Source organism: Alternaria metachromatica (genome assembly GCF_023757995.1).
Source record: "Alternaria metachromatica strain BMP 0045 chromosome Unknown scaffold_40, whole genome shotgun sequence".
Taxonomy (NCBI): domain Eukaryota; kingdom Fungi; phylum Ascomycota; class Dothideomycetes; order Pleosporales; family Pleosporaceae; genus Alternaria; species Alternaria metachromatica.
Window position 1 is genome coordinate 115427 of NW_026055531.1, and position 13831 is coordinate 129257.

Here is a 13831-nt window from a genome sequence, read left to right on the forward strand (position 1 = left end):
AGGTTTGCAATGGGGTGAATCTTGAGCGGCCACTCTTAAATGTCGCTTTGGTATCAGTACTCTCGCTTCTGGACTCAGGCTTCTTGGATCTCCTCTCACTAGCCGCACGATACTTCTGCAGCATCAAGTCTAGATCTGAGCCCGGAATAGGCCGTCCAGTACGTTCTCCAGGGTCTTCACAAAGACGTCTCGGAGGCAGTTCATATATAAGTTCCACGTCGTCAGGCCTGGTTATCGCCGCTGGGACAATTGGTGAAAATCCTCTAGGATTGTCGCGCGATATCGTGTTGGCTCCAGCATTTCTCAATCCATTTTGAGCTTCTTTGCGTTCTTGGGCGTGACCATAAGACCCCCAACGGTGGCGATTCGCTTGGCCAGCCGGTTCCCGGCTCGCCAAGATACATGCTGGACAGGTTTTCTCGAGGCCTGTTCTACCCTGAGCATAGCATTTCCTGTGGATCCAATGATCACAGGGAAGTCTGACCGGATCTGACTTTACGTTTCTTATCGAGCCATTGCAGATATTACACAAAACGAGACAATAGCGCTCCCTAATATCTGGATTATAGAACATTTCCCCAGATTCTGGACAATAAAGAGTTGGCTGCTCTTTCATAAATATCGTGGGGAATCTTGTGATGGAGGGTGGCATAGACACATAAGTTGAAGACGGTGGCGGTTGTGCCTGCTTCTTCCCGTCGTCCTGAAGAGTTTTATCGTCCGAGCCACTGAAAGTGTGGTCCGTGGCTGAATGCATGATATCGTCGGTTTTTGGACCAGCTTCTTCCGTGTCGTCCGTAGATCTAGTTGGTACCAAAGGATCATATAGCTCACGTGCTAAAGAATCACTCCTATCTTTTACGAAGGTCTCAGGAGGAACAGAGCAGTCGTTCACCAATATCCGGGGAACAGATGCATCGGCTTGGGATAGCGACGATAGATCGGCAGAACTGGTGGCTTCAATTTCCACTGTTTCCTCAAGCCGGTGCTCTTCCAACGATGCAGGCCCTACGAGCTGCCCTGAATCTCTTCGTTCGAGAGTATGTAGCGGCTGTGTACGAGCGTCGGCTTCGAAACACTCATCAAAGGATTCTGTTTCATTGGTAGTATCGTCATCTGGCTCAAGGCAGCATAAACCCTTGAACGCATGCTCTGATGATGGGTCTATGCTCACTTCCTGGATTTGATCGTCGAGAGTGTGTATATTCCAGCGGTTTGTCGGTTTATCTTGTAGCATATTTACAATCCAATTGGAGGGAATGTGGTCACTTGGTGGTCCTGAGGAGTGTCGAAGAAATTCTATCCACATGGTAACGGCTTCGGCGTTGGAGTGATACGCCTTCACGCCAGAACCATGCGCAATCATGTGTGCTCCTAAGTCTTCGAGCGTGCGCGATTTCAGGACAGTCCACATTTCTAAGAATACGCAGCCAAGGGACCAGATATCAGACGATGAACTACGTTCGGTGTAGGCCATGACTTCAGGAGCGCAATAACGGGGAGTCGTAGGCGCTGCGGTCGCTGTGACGCTACTACCACTGCTGGACCAATCGAGTGCTGTCCCGAAGTCAGTGAAGTAGACCTGGTCGCCCTTGATAAGTACGTTTGACGGCTTGATGTCTTTGTGTCGGATACGATTGTCGTGTAGATAGCATAGCGCGGAAGTCAGACAGCCGAAGAAGGGTCTTAAGAAGGACCGGGAGTTTTCGTTCAAGTCTGCTCTCTCCAGGAACGTTTGCAAATTCGCATCGGCTACTGGGAGCATTACGATGGCTACGAATTTCCTGTCCGTATAACTGCCGACCAACTCAACAAGGTGCTTGTGAGATAGCCTTTTGAGATTCCATAGCTCTGTCGTGAAGTCTTTCAAGACTTGTTTGTCCTTCTTGAAGGTCTTTCCTCTCAATATGAGCTTGCGTGCGTACTCCTTATGACTTATAGTGCTGACAACGCGATCGACGTATCCGAATCCACCCTTGCCTAACTCTCCAACCTTCTTGAAAGGTACCTCTGTAGAATCGTTGAAGTGTCCGTGAGGCGCATGTCGCTCAAGACTTAGCGCTTCCCGGTTGTAGACGAGGTGTTGCAATTCGAGGAATCTGAGTCGTGCAGAATGATCGCGGAGCGCCTCCGGTAGCGTACTCTTGGTGAATGGGAAGTAAACGTCTGTTATGTCGCTGTCAATGAATGCGTCAATCGTCTCTAGCTGGCCAATCTTCCTGAGTATGCTATAAACTCTTGGGACCCGGCTCCAGCGCTCCCGTGCACAGCGAGTCAAAACGTCTGCGATCTCGCGAATGTCGTTCTCGGTGAAGGGTGCCGACGTCTCTTCAGCGTTGGGAGGAAACCATCTTCGTAAGAGGTCCTCCTCGAAACTTTGCAGGGCCATAGGGCCGTTTCGTTCGGCGAGCAGATATGCGGAAGCTGTACACCTCAAGGTCCGGGAAGTATGCTCAAGGAGTGTAACGAACGCTGAATATGTGGTCCATTCACGGTCAGGAACGGAGCTGGCGATGGTTTGGCGACCTGGCAGGACGTGTGGCAAGGCTAACACCTCTGTTGCGAAGGGTGGGCGGGGCACCGCCCCTATCGTGCTGCACAGCCTTTGGGTTCTGCAGCTACCCTGCAGTTAACCGCTGTGAACGAGATCCAATCGACATGCGCCGCAACGATCCTCCATAAATTTCGACCATCAGCACATTTCGCCAACGTCGCACTCATACTCATCTCTAAACTAAGTGCGTCGCTTTCCAATCGTCCTCCAAAAAAAAAGCTGCAATGTCGCGCCATTGCAACTGGAATGAATTCGTCAAATCAAGAAGGACACTGCAATGCATGGTGTTTGGCTTGCAGCTTCGGGGAAGCGCCGTACGTGGCACTCTGAACCCTCTGCATAACGCATGCTGTCGGAGTTGGTACGAGTATTGCCCCGGCTACCGCGTTGCGCAAACATGGACGAATAGATTGTAGGAAATTCGGATGTCGATGATCAGCTGGGTGCAGGAACCGGCAAAGTGGTGTTACCGAAGACGAACCTTGGAAGGAGCCCCGAATTCTCTGGGCAACAGAAGCTAGGCCCAATCAGGCATGGCCTTGGCGGTCTCAAAAAGACAGCAGACGACTTCGTGCCTACAATATGAAGCAAGCATAGCATAATGACGCAAAACATTACCAAGACGACGACATGATAAAGAAAAGCGAAAGACACCATGGGCAAAGAATACGCAACAACCCGACAATACTTTGGCAATGCCTAGAGAAGACACTCAACACCGCTATGTTGATTCCAAACCGCTCTATCAACTCATCATCACATCAACCAATAACTCTACATCCATACTAAACCTCAATAAACCTCGCCATCCACGTCCCCGTAACCTCCTTCGCCTCCTCCACCAACCCCATATCAAGCAACACCTGCACAGTCCCCCTCGCCGCAGCTTCCAACGCACTGAAAATCCACGTATGCGTAAACGTCGCCGCCTCCCCAATAAACACCGTATTGAACTCCGTGCGATAAAACGCCGGAAGATACAGCGTCTGCTGCCCTGCAATCTGCATCGTGAATGCACCAGCTTGATGTTCATCCTGCTCCCAGCACTGGCGCTCGTAGTTGCCAGTCCAGTTCTCTTCGATCACCTCGGCGCCGTGCATGGAGACAAAGGCGCGTTTTATGTAGGCCATGTGTTCGGCTTCGGGCATGGCGCACGCGACGGTGGCTTCGTAGTCGGAGAGGTAGGATGCGAGCATTGTTCCTGGGCCGGTCGCGTTGATGGAGTGGGAGGGGTAGCAGATTTGTCCTAGGTTGGGCGTGGAGAGGCGCGTGCAGCCGCCGTAGATGGGGGAGGGGAGGTGTTCCCAGAAGCGTGACTTGAATTGCACGGCTACTTTGCAGGCGTTGGCGAAGAGGGTGCGGTCGATGGCGCGTTTTAGCAGGCTGGAGTAGCGGGGGAGGTGCCAGAATTTCATGAGGTTGAGGGGCACGCTGTTGAGTACGTAGTCGAAGTTTTCGATGTTGTTGGGGGTGGAGTAGGGTTCTGAGCCTGTGGGCTTCCAGGATACGGAGACGGTTTTGTTGGATTCGTTCCAGTGGAGCCCGTTTATCTTCGCGTTGTATTGGATGCGATCTTTGACGAGGGGCTCGAAAGCTGCAGGCATTCTGGAAAGGCCGCCTTTGATCGTGACCCATTTGGAGGCGAGGAAGTAGACGGTTTCGTATTCCCACATGGGCCAGTAGATGTGGGATTGGCCGACTTCGTCGGTGGTGTTGAGATCAAATTTGAGCTTGTTACGGAGGTAGTCTACTTCGGAGTAGTCGAACATGCCGTCGTCTTTGGCTTGCTTGTAGGCTTTGAAGATGTTGGTGGCGTACATCTTAACGCGCTCTGCATCGAGACCCTTGAACTCATCGAGAGCGGCGTTGGCTTCTTCGACGGCAGTGGCGTTGCCGTATGCGATGGTGTTCTTGTATGCAGGGTCGGTTGCTATTTCAGTCTTGCTGGGGATTGTTCCGTCAGGACGGCGGAAGGGACTGTCGGCTGGGGTGTTGGGAGATGACTGGATCCATTCGATGAACTTGACGTGAAGCTCTTCCTTGTCAGCGTTGAGTTCGTTGAGGACGTCGGCCAGTTGGAAGATCATGCGCTGGTCGTTGAAGGGGAAGGTCTCGTTGGTCTCGGAGTCTGTAATCTCATACGGGAAACGCATGGGTCCCAGCTCGTGATATTGACCTTCATCAGGAGAAGTGCCGTTGAGATAGGCTGTGCGAATGCGACCGCCAATACGCTGAGACGACTCGATGATCTTCCAGTTGTGAATACCGACAGAGTCCAACATCAACTATGAGGTGTTTCGTTAGCACGGCTTTGGTGTCGTAATTGAAGCGATTACGTACTGAAGTCGCAAGTCCAGATATCCCTCCCCCCAAAATACCAAAAGATTTGTTCTTAGCTGAGGCAACAAAAACATCATCTGGCTGCTTCTGCTGCAAGTAAGCAACGCCATCGAACCAGTTGCTATCAGTCCCTGCAACATCAACGAACGACTTCCTCTCCTGTCGGCGAGCATGGCGCTTGGTGACAACAAGCTCGTCGGACTTTCCGATGAGCTCTCCATCAAGAAAGGCATGAAGACAGCCCCCAGACATCTCAGCCGGCGTCAACCAAACGAACTTGTTCGGCCGCCTGTTCTCATGTTCCTCGTGGCGTCTGGCCAAAGGATGAGCGCCAACATGCGTCTGACCTATGCGTTGCTTCGCGAAAACGATGGAAGCAGCAGCATCGTCACATGTCGCGTATGTGATCGTAAGTTCCCCGTCGACATCTCCGTAATAGTTGACAACGATGTTTTGCGCGCTTCCCGGAGTAGTGCTTTTCAAAGGAGCGAAGACGACCGATGGCTGGCTCAAAGGTTTGGATTCTGAGAGCGAGGCGATGCTTGCCAGAAGCGGCAGTAACTTGGTGAAGGACGGCATGCCGAAGGTCGAAGTAGGATGAAGTCGGCAATCTGAAGCTTCATACCATTGCTCTTCGACATGCCCGTTTATGAATCTTCAGAGGAAATTCTTGGCAATACCAAGCATCGCTGGTATCTACCCTGATGTCCATGATACCCACTGTTGAGTATTCATCAGTCATTCCGCGATGTTATCGTGCGCTGCCGTAGGCTTTTTCTCCAGGTGTAAGCTCACCGAGAAGCCGCCGGTCCACCACCGGTGTCATACTTGGCAAAGGATATCAATTCTCCATCACAAAAGCCTTTTTCAATATCTCTGCGTGTTTCCAGAGTCCTCGAGGAACAATGATCTTCCAATGTGCGAAGGTACTGTTTTCGTAGCCAGCAACTTATCATCGGCATCCACCCACGTAATCCCATAATCCCAGAGTCTGGATGCTGGGCTTCGGCGCATCTGCCAGCCGATCCATGATTGGAGCGGGCAATATCCTTGAGTCTTGGCTGATGGATGTAGATAAGTGGGGGGAGATCAAGACAGTCCGTCGTCTGGGCGATGCCCTTGCCAAGTACAGCTGGGTACGATTAGGTATGTTTTCCGCTCCGAACCACAGCCATCGATTACAACGCGCCAAGAGAGTAATCGCGCGATATGTCTACATGTGCAGTTAGTGTACTATTCAACCGAAAATCTCTGTTATTCGCTTCTCAAGACGTTGCATAGGCCCATAGATTCTGCTGCCGTTGTGGCCTTCTCCGGCTACTTTACTAACTGCTCTTTGAGTCTTCCGACTAGTCCGCCCTCTGGAAACTGCCTCTCCTCCTACTCGGCCCCTCGAGAACACCCATCTTCTCATCATTACTACTCCGCCTTTCCCCTCTTTCAGCCTCTTCACTCTCTTGAAGAGCCTGTTCGTTCGAATCCGGTTCCACAACCTGCCCATGATTACCACCCACCGACTCCATAGTAAACGGACTCGCAGTCGGCGCATCAAGAACATTCAACTCTTCTTGCGTGAAGAAATTTGGCATCAAGAACGTCCGCATCGGGATGTACAAAAAGATGAAAACTGGGAATCCAATGGCAGCGATTGTTTGTGTGATCGCAAAAGTGGCACCAAAGCCGATGAGTTCGAGTCCGACGAAAGCCCAGATGACCCAGCGGCGCTTGATTTGTGCTAATGGGTCGGATCGTGATGTAAGGTGCTTGTCTTTTGCGAGGAAGATGAGTTTTAGTGTGATGCCGTTTGCTTCTAGTGCCTGGATTCCCATGACGAAGAACAAGCCAGCTAGTACAGCTTGTGGTATGAGGTGTAGTACTATGAGAAGTGGTCCAGTCATCGTGCCTAGGGTGAGGAGGCCTTGAGCGAGGTTTGACACGCGCTGCTCTACCACGTGGTCGACAACCCGTTTGCCGTGGCCTTTGTTGTCTTCGTCGTCGGAATCGGCGACAGTGCGTGCAACGCAAAGCGATGTAGTGTGAAATGGCGCCTGCGGGATGAGACCGTTCGGGAATGGGATGCCCAGTAATCCCGCAACTCCAGTCGTGATGCCCAAGAGAAAGATATCCCAATGGAAGCCCGCCGGTTTGCGCAGCGGGAATTCCGTGCCCTGCGCGATTAGACTAGAAACGTTGTGGTCGAACCAGAACAGAATCGTCAGAAGTACGGCAAACGGAATAGCCAGGAACACATCGCCGACACTTATATCCCAGAAGTGGATGAACCATCCGCGATCAGTAGTGGGAAAGAATGCCTTCGAAGTAGGTAGCTTGAGCAACTCAATGCCAGCCATCTTTCCGATGTGCACGAAACCAGTGAAGAAGATCACGGTAAGTGGTGTACCGTAGTCCTCGACGAACTTGCGAACGTGGCGCTGGAGTAGCGACGACTGTCCTACAATGCCGCAGATGTATGCGACCGCAGTGACCAGCAAAGCAATCACAATTGAAAGGTATGCCGACGCGTCGCTGACAGCCCATTGCCTCGTCAACACCTGTATCCCCTTTTGTAGATATATGAATGCGACGTAAAAACCGAATATGTCGCAGGAGAAGCGCGTAACGTATCGGAGGCCGTTGCAGGAATTTGTGATTGCGAGGATCCAGTGGAAGATCAGGGACCATATGCCTATCCAGCACATGAAAGCGAAGTAGTTTGTGCCCCGAGGGGTGATGATATCGTATACGGTGTAGTTGAAGACGGTGATCGGTCCAGTGACGCCCACGATGACTAGAGGTTGTGCTGCTGCGAGCGAAAAGACAACCGAAGCCAGGACTGAGGCGAGAAGGACCTCGTTGACGCCAAAACTCTCGTTGGTTTTCTCGAACATGTCGAGAGAAAAGGCGAGCGCTGGCAGAATGTTCGCAAAGTACATGTAGACTGTCGCAGGGACGACGCGATAGTCCCACGCATCTTTCCAGTCGCTCAAGTAGAATGGTGCTCGCCGCCGTATGTCATTTATCATGCCACTGAAAAGGCGTGTCTTCCACCAGGCATTCTTGCTCGAGGCCGCCGTTCCATGCGACTGTCGCGTGGGTTCCCGAGTGATCGCATCGTTGTTGGACGTGGCATTGCGCTTCGAGGGTCGGAGTACACGCGACTTCCACGATCTATTCGCGTATTCTGAAGACATGGTTGGACGATGGCGGAGGCGTGGCTCTGGGCTGGTACGCTACGGGTATTTGCTCGCGGAGGTGTTATATCGAAGATGTCGTCATGACAGGGCGGACTCCAAATTGAGAAAGCTACCCAGAGAAAGGAGGCGCGGGGTATTGCAGATATACCAGCTGAAGGTACCCTAAAAGATATGCTCCAACAAAGCTGGACGAGCGGAAGGAGCTTGCCGCCATGGTAAAGGTTGGCAAGCTTGTTATGTATGGCGAGGGGAGGAAAAGTCGACTCCACACACCGCCGCCCGGGCAGACTCCGGGTCGGATTTACGGCCGGCAATAATCTTAGCGCAATCTCCCCGCGGACCCTGATGGCGACATCGACATTGTAAAATGCCGTCGCCTTGTGACACCTTGAAATCCTCTGAACTCGCTTTAGCTATAAGACGTCCGAGAGCACCATCGTGCATATTCCGTCTGATTGCTGGTATTAGGCTGGCCGTTGACAACAGAGTTTAGAGACCCGGAATACATCACCGATGATGCGCCCACGTTCACATTATGCAAGCGAGCGGACGAACGCACTGCTAGAAAGTTTGCGGAGATGCTGAGCGACGATCATGGCGGACATGTCCCCATGTAGGTGGCGCGTATTGTCGCGCATGATGGGTAAAAAGTAGTTAGGGAAAGAGCTTCAAAATTAGGCTGCTGCTTAGGTGTGTGTTATCAACGCTGCAACTGCTGGAGGATAGATTGTGGTTGTACAACAATTCGGCGACAGGTAATTGCCAGCGCGGAGTTCGGCGGACGCTGACGTCGCCATCGCCAAATGAGGCGGCCCTTCTTCACTCATACAACACAACAAACACATGCGAACTTGGCTCACTCCGGTCTTCTTTGCGCATCGCTAAGACTATCATGCGGCAAATATCATTAATGGCGCTTCCTCCGCCCCAGCGAAGACGCTTTTGACACCTCACTCCCATCGTCTTTTTTACCAAACACCACCGAAGCCATGTGTCTCAGCGAAACCCGCGACTGCCTCTCTCGCTGCGGGCCATCCTCATAATCGGAGATTTCTGATGAGGGAGACGGTGCTTGCGCGCTCGGTGCACTCGCTTCTGAAGACATGCCTGGAGACGGTGTATTAAGAGGGCGCTCTAGGGCAGGAAGATTAAGAGAAGATGGCATTGGATTCAGGAGAGGCTGTCGTCGCTGCGTCTCTGCGTAGCTGGGGCGCGACGGTCCTTGGTATGAAGCGCCTCTGGATCTAGGCAGCGGCATCGGCCGTGCTTGATTGGTGCTGTCTGAAGTTTGTGCTTCGCCCAGAGTGGGAGGCCGTCTTGTCGTTCGCATACTTGACTGATCGCTCATGCGTCTGGTGTCTGAGACCCGAGTAGTGTTGCTTGTTGGTTGGGTATCTGAGACGTGTCGTTGAGCGCGCCGTTCGGTAGCTGGTACATGGCCAATCTCCATTGTTCTATGCAACCCTCGAGCTTGCTGTGAGTCGTGCGTCTGCAAAATTCCAGACGGGTCAGTAGAAGTGGTGGCGACATGCGATGTATTGCCTCTTCGCTTTGGCTGCTGCAACGGCCTGTTAAGTGTGGGCGTATCAATGCTAGGTAACTCCACTGGCTTTACACTGCTAGAATGGCCCGCCGGTCGATACTGTGTGGATGTTTGAGGCATACGAGTGTCTCTCATGTGTTCTGCTGGTGCCTCAACTGCTGGCTGTCGCCGCCTGGCTTGATGACTGGTCGCGGTATCGATCGACCTCGGCCTCGTCCTTCTATAAGTCGATAACCTCTCAGCACTATCTGAGGTAGTCTGTTCAGGGACGCTTCTGTAAGGAATTGCGGGTCGTGACGGTTGTGCGTCCAGCTCAGATATTTCGCTCGAAGTTGGTAACTCGTGATGATCGCGAGGCGAGTCCCTTCTTACACTCGGCGAAGTTGTGCTGCCAGAAGCTTCACGATATCAGCACCCTGCTTATAGCCGCAGTATCGCTGCTACTCACACCCCGGCTGATTGTCATTCATGACCGCACGCGGGAAACCACTTATGTGGTGTTTTGCGGGGGCCGAATCGCGGCTTCGAATGTGCAGTGAGATGTTAATCTTTGAGTCTTTTCTCTTTGCGCGAATCATAATGACAGGCAGTTGAAACGATAACAGTTGTCGCATCTCCGAAATGACCTGCAACTTCAAAGGGATCTTGGAAAGTTAGCCTGGGGATTGGTGTCATCACCGGTAGGCCTACCTGGTGGGTGTGGAGATGGTCGAGATCGGACTCAATCTCGAAAAAAGTCGAGAAATTACTTGTCTGCTGTTTTGCGAAGAAGTCGCCTAGGCCCGAGAGGTAAGGCGAGTCGTTCTCGAATCGACAGCAAATTTGGCCTTGTACAACAGTCAGATGTATCTCATTTTGTTGTCCGTGACGATAGCGTACCTTCGCAAGAGAAAGTTCCGTCGTCGTTCGGCACAGGGCCATTGAGCAGTTCGAAGTAGAACGAGCTAGCCACAAGTATGTGCATAGTTCTTGCAATCTGAGCACGACTTTCTGGGGTCTTCATAGATGCGCGAACTTCACGGATTAAGTGTCCAATCTCGCTTACCTCGTCCAGACATGGTGGACGACGTCCAATATCCGGATTGATGCGCACGTAGCGCGAAGCACGGCTACTCGTTGCGCACATGTCAGAGCGAAACTTATCCCACGCTTTCTCGGCGTCGAGAATATTGTCCATGAGGTTTCGCTGCCGATTTGTTCAGCACAGTTCTCAGAAGTCTTCGCGTCGCAATTGAAGCAAATCTTGGAAGGACGTACCATCGTGGAAACGATCTGAGGCATCGTGTGAAAAGTAGGTTGTCGGGCACTTTCTTCATCAGTACGTTCCCCTTAACTGCTTGTTGAGGCACCTCTTGTGAACCCGAAAGACTGGGACATGTAACGTTGAATGTACTTACTTTGACTCAGAAGCCATTGCTGTCGCGTCGGGCTGGCCGGCTTGCACGTCCGCCTTGTTTTGACTTGTGCCTATGGAAAGGAAGAGATCGGGGTCTTGACCAGCTACATCGGGCCAGAGCAGCTTTCTCTCATGGTTCATGAGCCGGACGGGATTGTTGTGGTAAAGCGCGCCGTCTAAGTATGTGCGATAGGTATGAGCGTGCTCGAACGGCTTGAAAAAGCTGGGGGCAGCCGATGTGGCAGCTGCCGCGTCTGCGATGGAGAAGCCGAACTTTGGCCGATCTGGTCGCAGAAACTCATACTCTGCGGGGCGTAGTCTTTTCTTGTCGCCCTCTGGCCGGCTGTAGTTCGCAATAACGATCGCTTTAGACCCGGTTTTGTCCGTCGCGGTCACGGCGACCTTTGTGTTAAGATACGAGCTCCGTTCTCCATAGTTGCCGAAAAGATGTTCTTGCCCGAATTCTCGCGTCAAAGTCTCTCTGAGAGGGCCAGTCGAATACTTGGAAGCAAGCCTCAGCGTTATCAGGTGTCTCAAGAAAGGGATGTTGTGCAACATCCGCGGCGTGAAAGCGGTACTGCACAGCTTTCTGAACTTATCAGAGCAGCGCCTGAGGCTCCAAGCTTTAGCAACCATTGCTAGCGCAATAATGCCACCAGTACTACGAAGTGTGAGCCTTGTGGTATTTACGACTACTTGGAATCTTACCTCGTTCCCATAATTAAATCGAAAAATGCCTGGATAGGGATTTTGTCACCAATTTGGTTTTGTAGGGCTCTTAACACTTCGAGTTCAACGATTCCACGGATGCCACCACTTTCTATATGTCAGCGTCTCGAATAAAGTCGAGCAATTGAAAGAGGAAATGGGGGCAGACATCGATGGATATGGGTATACGAGGCCATTACTTGCTTCACCCGGGGTTGAAGGGCGATGAAGAGCTCTCAGTAGAAGCTAGAATTGACTCACCCATCAAGACATAGGAGGCGAACTCCCGCGTGTTCAGGCTTAAACCTAATGAGACATGGCACTTCCCAATCCGTTTTCTTCGGGTGTAAAGGGCAGCAGTCTAGTCTGATAACGGAGCTCGTGCTACTATTGTCGTGCAGAGGCCGTCCATGGGCTCGCACACACTGCGTGCAGAGTACATGACCGCAACGAAGAGCGTGCTCAGGTGACTGCATAAGACAGCAGAAGCATGTGGCGTAACTCAAAATCCCACCAGCTGAACCCAAAGAAGCATCATAACAGCTCACCATGTCGTCGCGATGGATCTGCATCATGTAAGCTTCCTTGGAATAGCTTGGGGATGGTTGCGAGGCATTCTCTAGTTCGCAATCGATGTTGCGCATCTGCAACCGAATTTCCTTCTTCCAAGATGGTAGATAGCCTTCTGGGTTGATCCTGGACACAAATTCGCCTGGTTTTATTTTGCCTCTAGCGTCTTGGTGCCCTTTCGGGTTGTGATTGGCAGCGACGTTTACGCATTGATACGAACCGTTGCGGAATTCACAGGTGAGATGTTGACTCCAAAACGTCTCTACTGAGAACTGGCAATAGTCCGTGTAATGAGCGAAGTGATCTAGAGGAGAGCCTGTCGTGCGTCAGAAGTAGCAAAGACGAATAATTGGGGAATAGGAGAAACGATTGGCGGAAAGAAGTCCAGTAGCACCGCCGGAGAAGGCAGTAACCAGAGACTAGGCTGAGGGCTACAATAATACTACACTGGCCATAGTTGCTGCGTCGGCATTCTCGTGTCGGCCAGGCGCTCGAAATGAGCATCTTGTATATCGACCCTCAAAGCAAAACTATGCAAAAGAACTGTCACGTACCTTTTCGATGACGGACACAATCTAGAGAAATACTAGAAGCCACAAGTCTAGCCATGCGATCGAATATGAGCGTAGCTTTGCGCGTCGTCTCAAGAGCGGGTGTATTAAGCGCGATTTGCTTGTCGTGGGCCTCTATGGCCAGGGCGAGCTGAAGCATATGGCCACCAAAATCATTGGGTATCGGATTATTGCGCAGAGACATGGTAACAAAGTCGAAAGGCATAGTGAGTGTCCGTGAGAAATGACTGAACACTGACTGGAAATGCGTATCCAACTCAAAAGATTTGAAGAGCATGTTCGCTCGTTTCCGAGTATTGAAGGACCTTTCGCACGATTTCGTGATTACTTGGTGAAGTCGATCGACCTGATCGTGCAATAGCCGATATCGACCTCCGCGTGGTATGCGTATGACTTGAAATGTGGAGTAGTAGCATTGTATGAGTTCCAGAATGTTTCTGACGCGTCGTCCTCTTTCTTTCCAGGTTTTGACGAGGCTGATGAAGAAGGGGTGTCCATGTCTCGGATGAATGCAGTGTTTGTTGGCCGCTAACAAGCTGTCTGTTGCCGATTCGTTGTCCCATTCATATGGATTGGCGCTCGGCCCACATTGGTTCAGTGCAATAACGGCGTGTGGAAGTGTTGGTTGATTAACCGATGTCTCCAATGATGCTTCTGCCCATTGCAGTAAAGGTTGTAGAGTCGTGACTTCGAATGTTCTAAGTAATTATAAGCAGAAAGAGCCCAATAGGAGACCTTACACATACTTGGAGTTCGTGCCATGCATAACAAAGACCACAACATCTGAAAGAGTGTAGAGAATGCGTGGGTAAAGCTCTTTCACGATATATCTTCTTCTTGCCCTCTCAGTATCTGCAGTAGCCCATGCCAATGATCGCATACGGCCTTCACCCAGTTGCGCATGGATGCGTTCGGGATTCGACCGCGACCTACGATTCTCATGAGCACCGATCG

General features: G+C 51.6%; 4 protein-coding genes across 4 annotated transcripts; all 4 read right to left on the minus strand.

Moving 5' to 3' along the window:
- Window positions 1-303: 303 nt before the first annotated feature.
- Window positions 304-2389, minus strand: J4E83_010061 (uncharacterized protein; the record flags this gene model as incomplete). Its single annotated transcript, XM_049336944.1, has 2 exons — window positions 304-493; window positions 573-2389. 2 exons carry the CDS (start codon window positions 2387-2389, stop codon window positions 304-306), a joined length of 2007 nt encoding a protein of 668 aa, XP_049183923.1.
- A 950-nt stretch (window positions 2390-3339) lies between these two features.
- Window positions 3340-5473, minus strand: J4E83_010062 (uncharacterized protein; the record flags this gene model as incomplete). The annotated part of the gene is made up of 2 exons (XM_049336945.1): window positions 3340-4839; window positions 4895-5473. The coding sequence occupies 2 exons, from the start codon at window positions 5471-5473 to the stop codon at window positions 3340-3342; spliced, it is 2079 nt and encodes a 692-aa protein (XP_049183924.1).
- Window positions 5474-6243: 770 nt separating this feature from the next.
- Window positions 6244-8085, minus strand: J4E83_010063 (uncharacterized protein; the record flags this gene model as incomplete). The annotated part of the gene is made up of 1 exon (XM_049336946.1): window positions 6244-8085. The coding sequence occupies one exon, from the start codon at window positions 8083-8085 to the stop codon at window positions 6244-6246; it is 1842 nt and encodes a 613-aa protein (XP_049183925.1).
- Window positions 8086-11024: 2939 nt separating this feature from the next.
- Window positions 11025-11663, minus strand: J4E83_010064 (uncharacterized protein; the record flags this gene model as incomplete). The annotated part of the gene is made up of 1 exon (XM_049336947.1): window positions 11025-11663. One exon carries the CDS (start codon window positions 11661-11663, stop codon window positions 11025-11027), a length of 639 nt encoding a protein of 212 aa, XP_049183926.1.
- Window positions 11664-13831: the final 2168 nt, after the last annotated feature.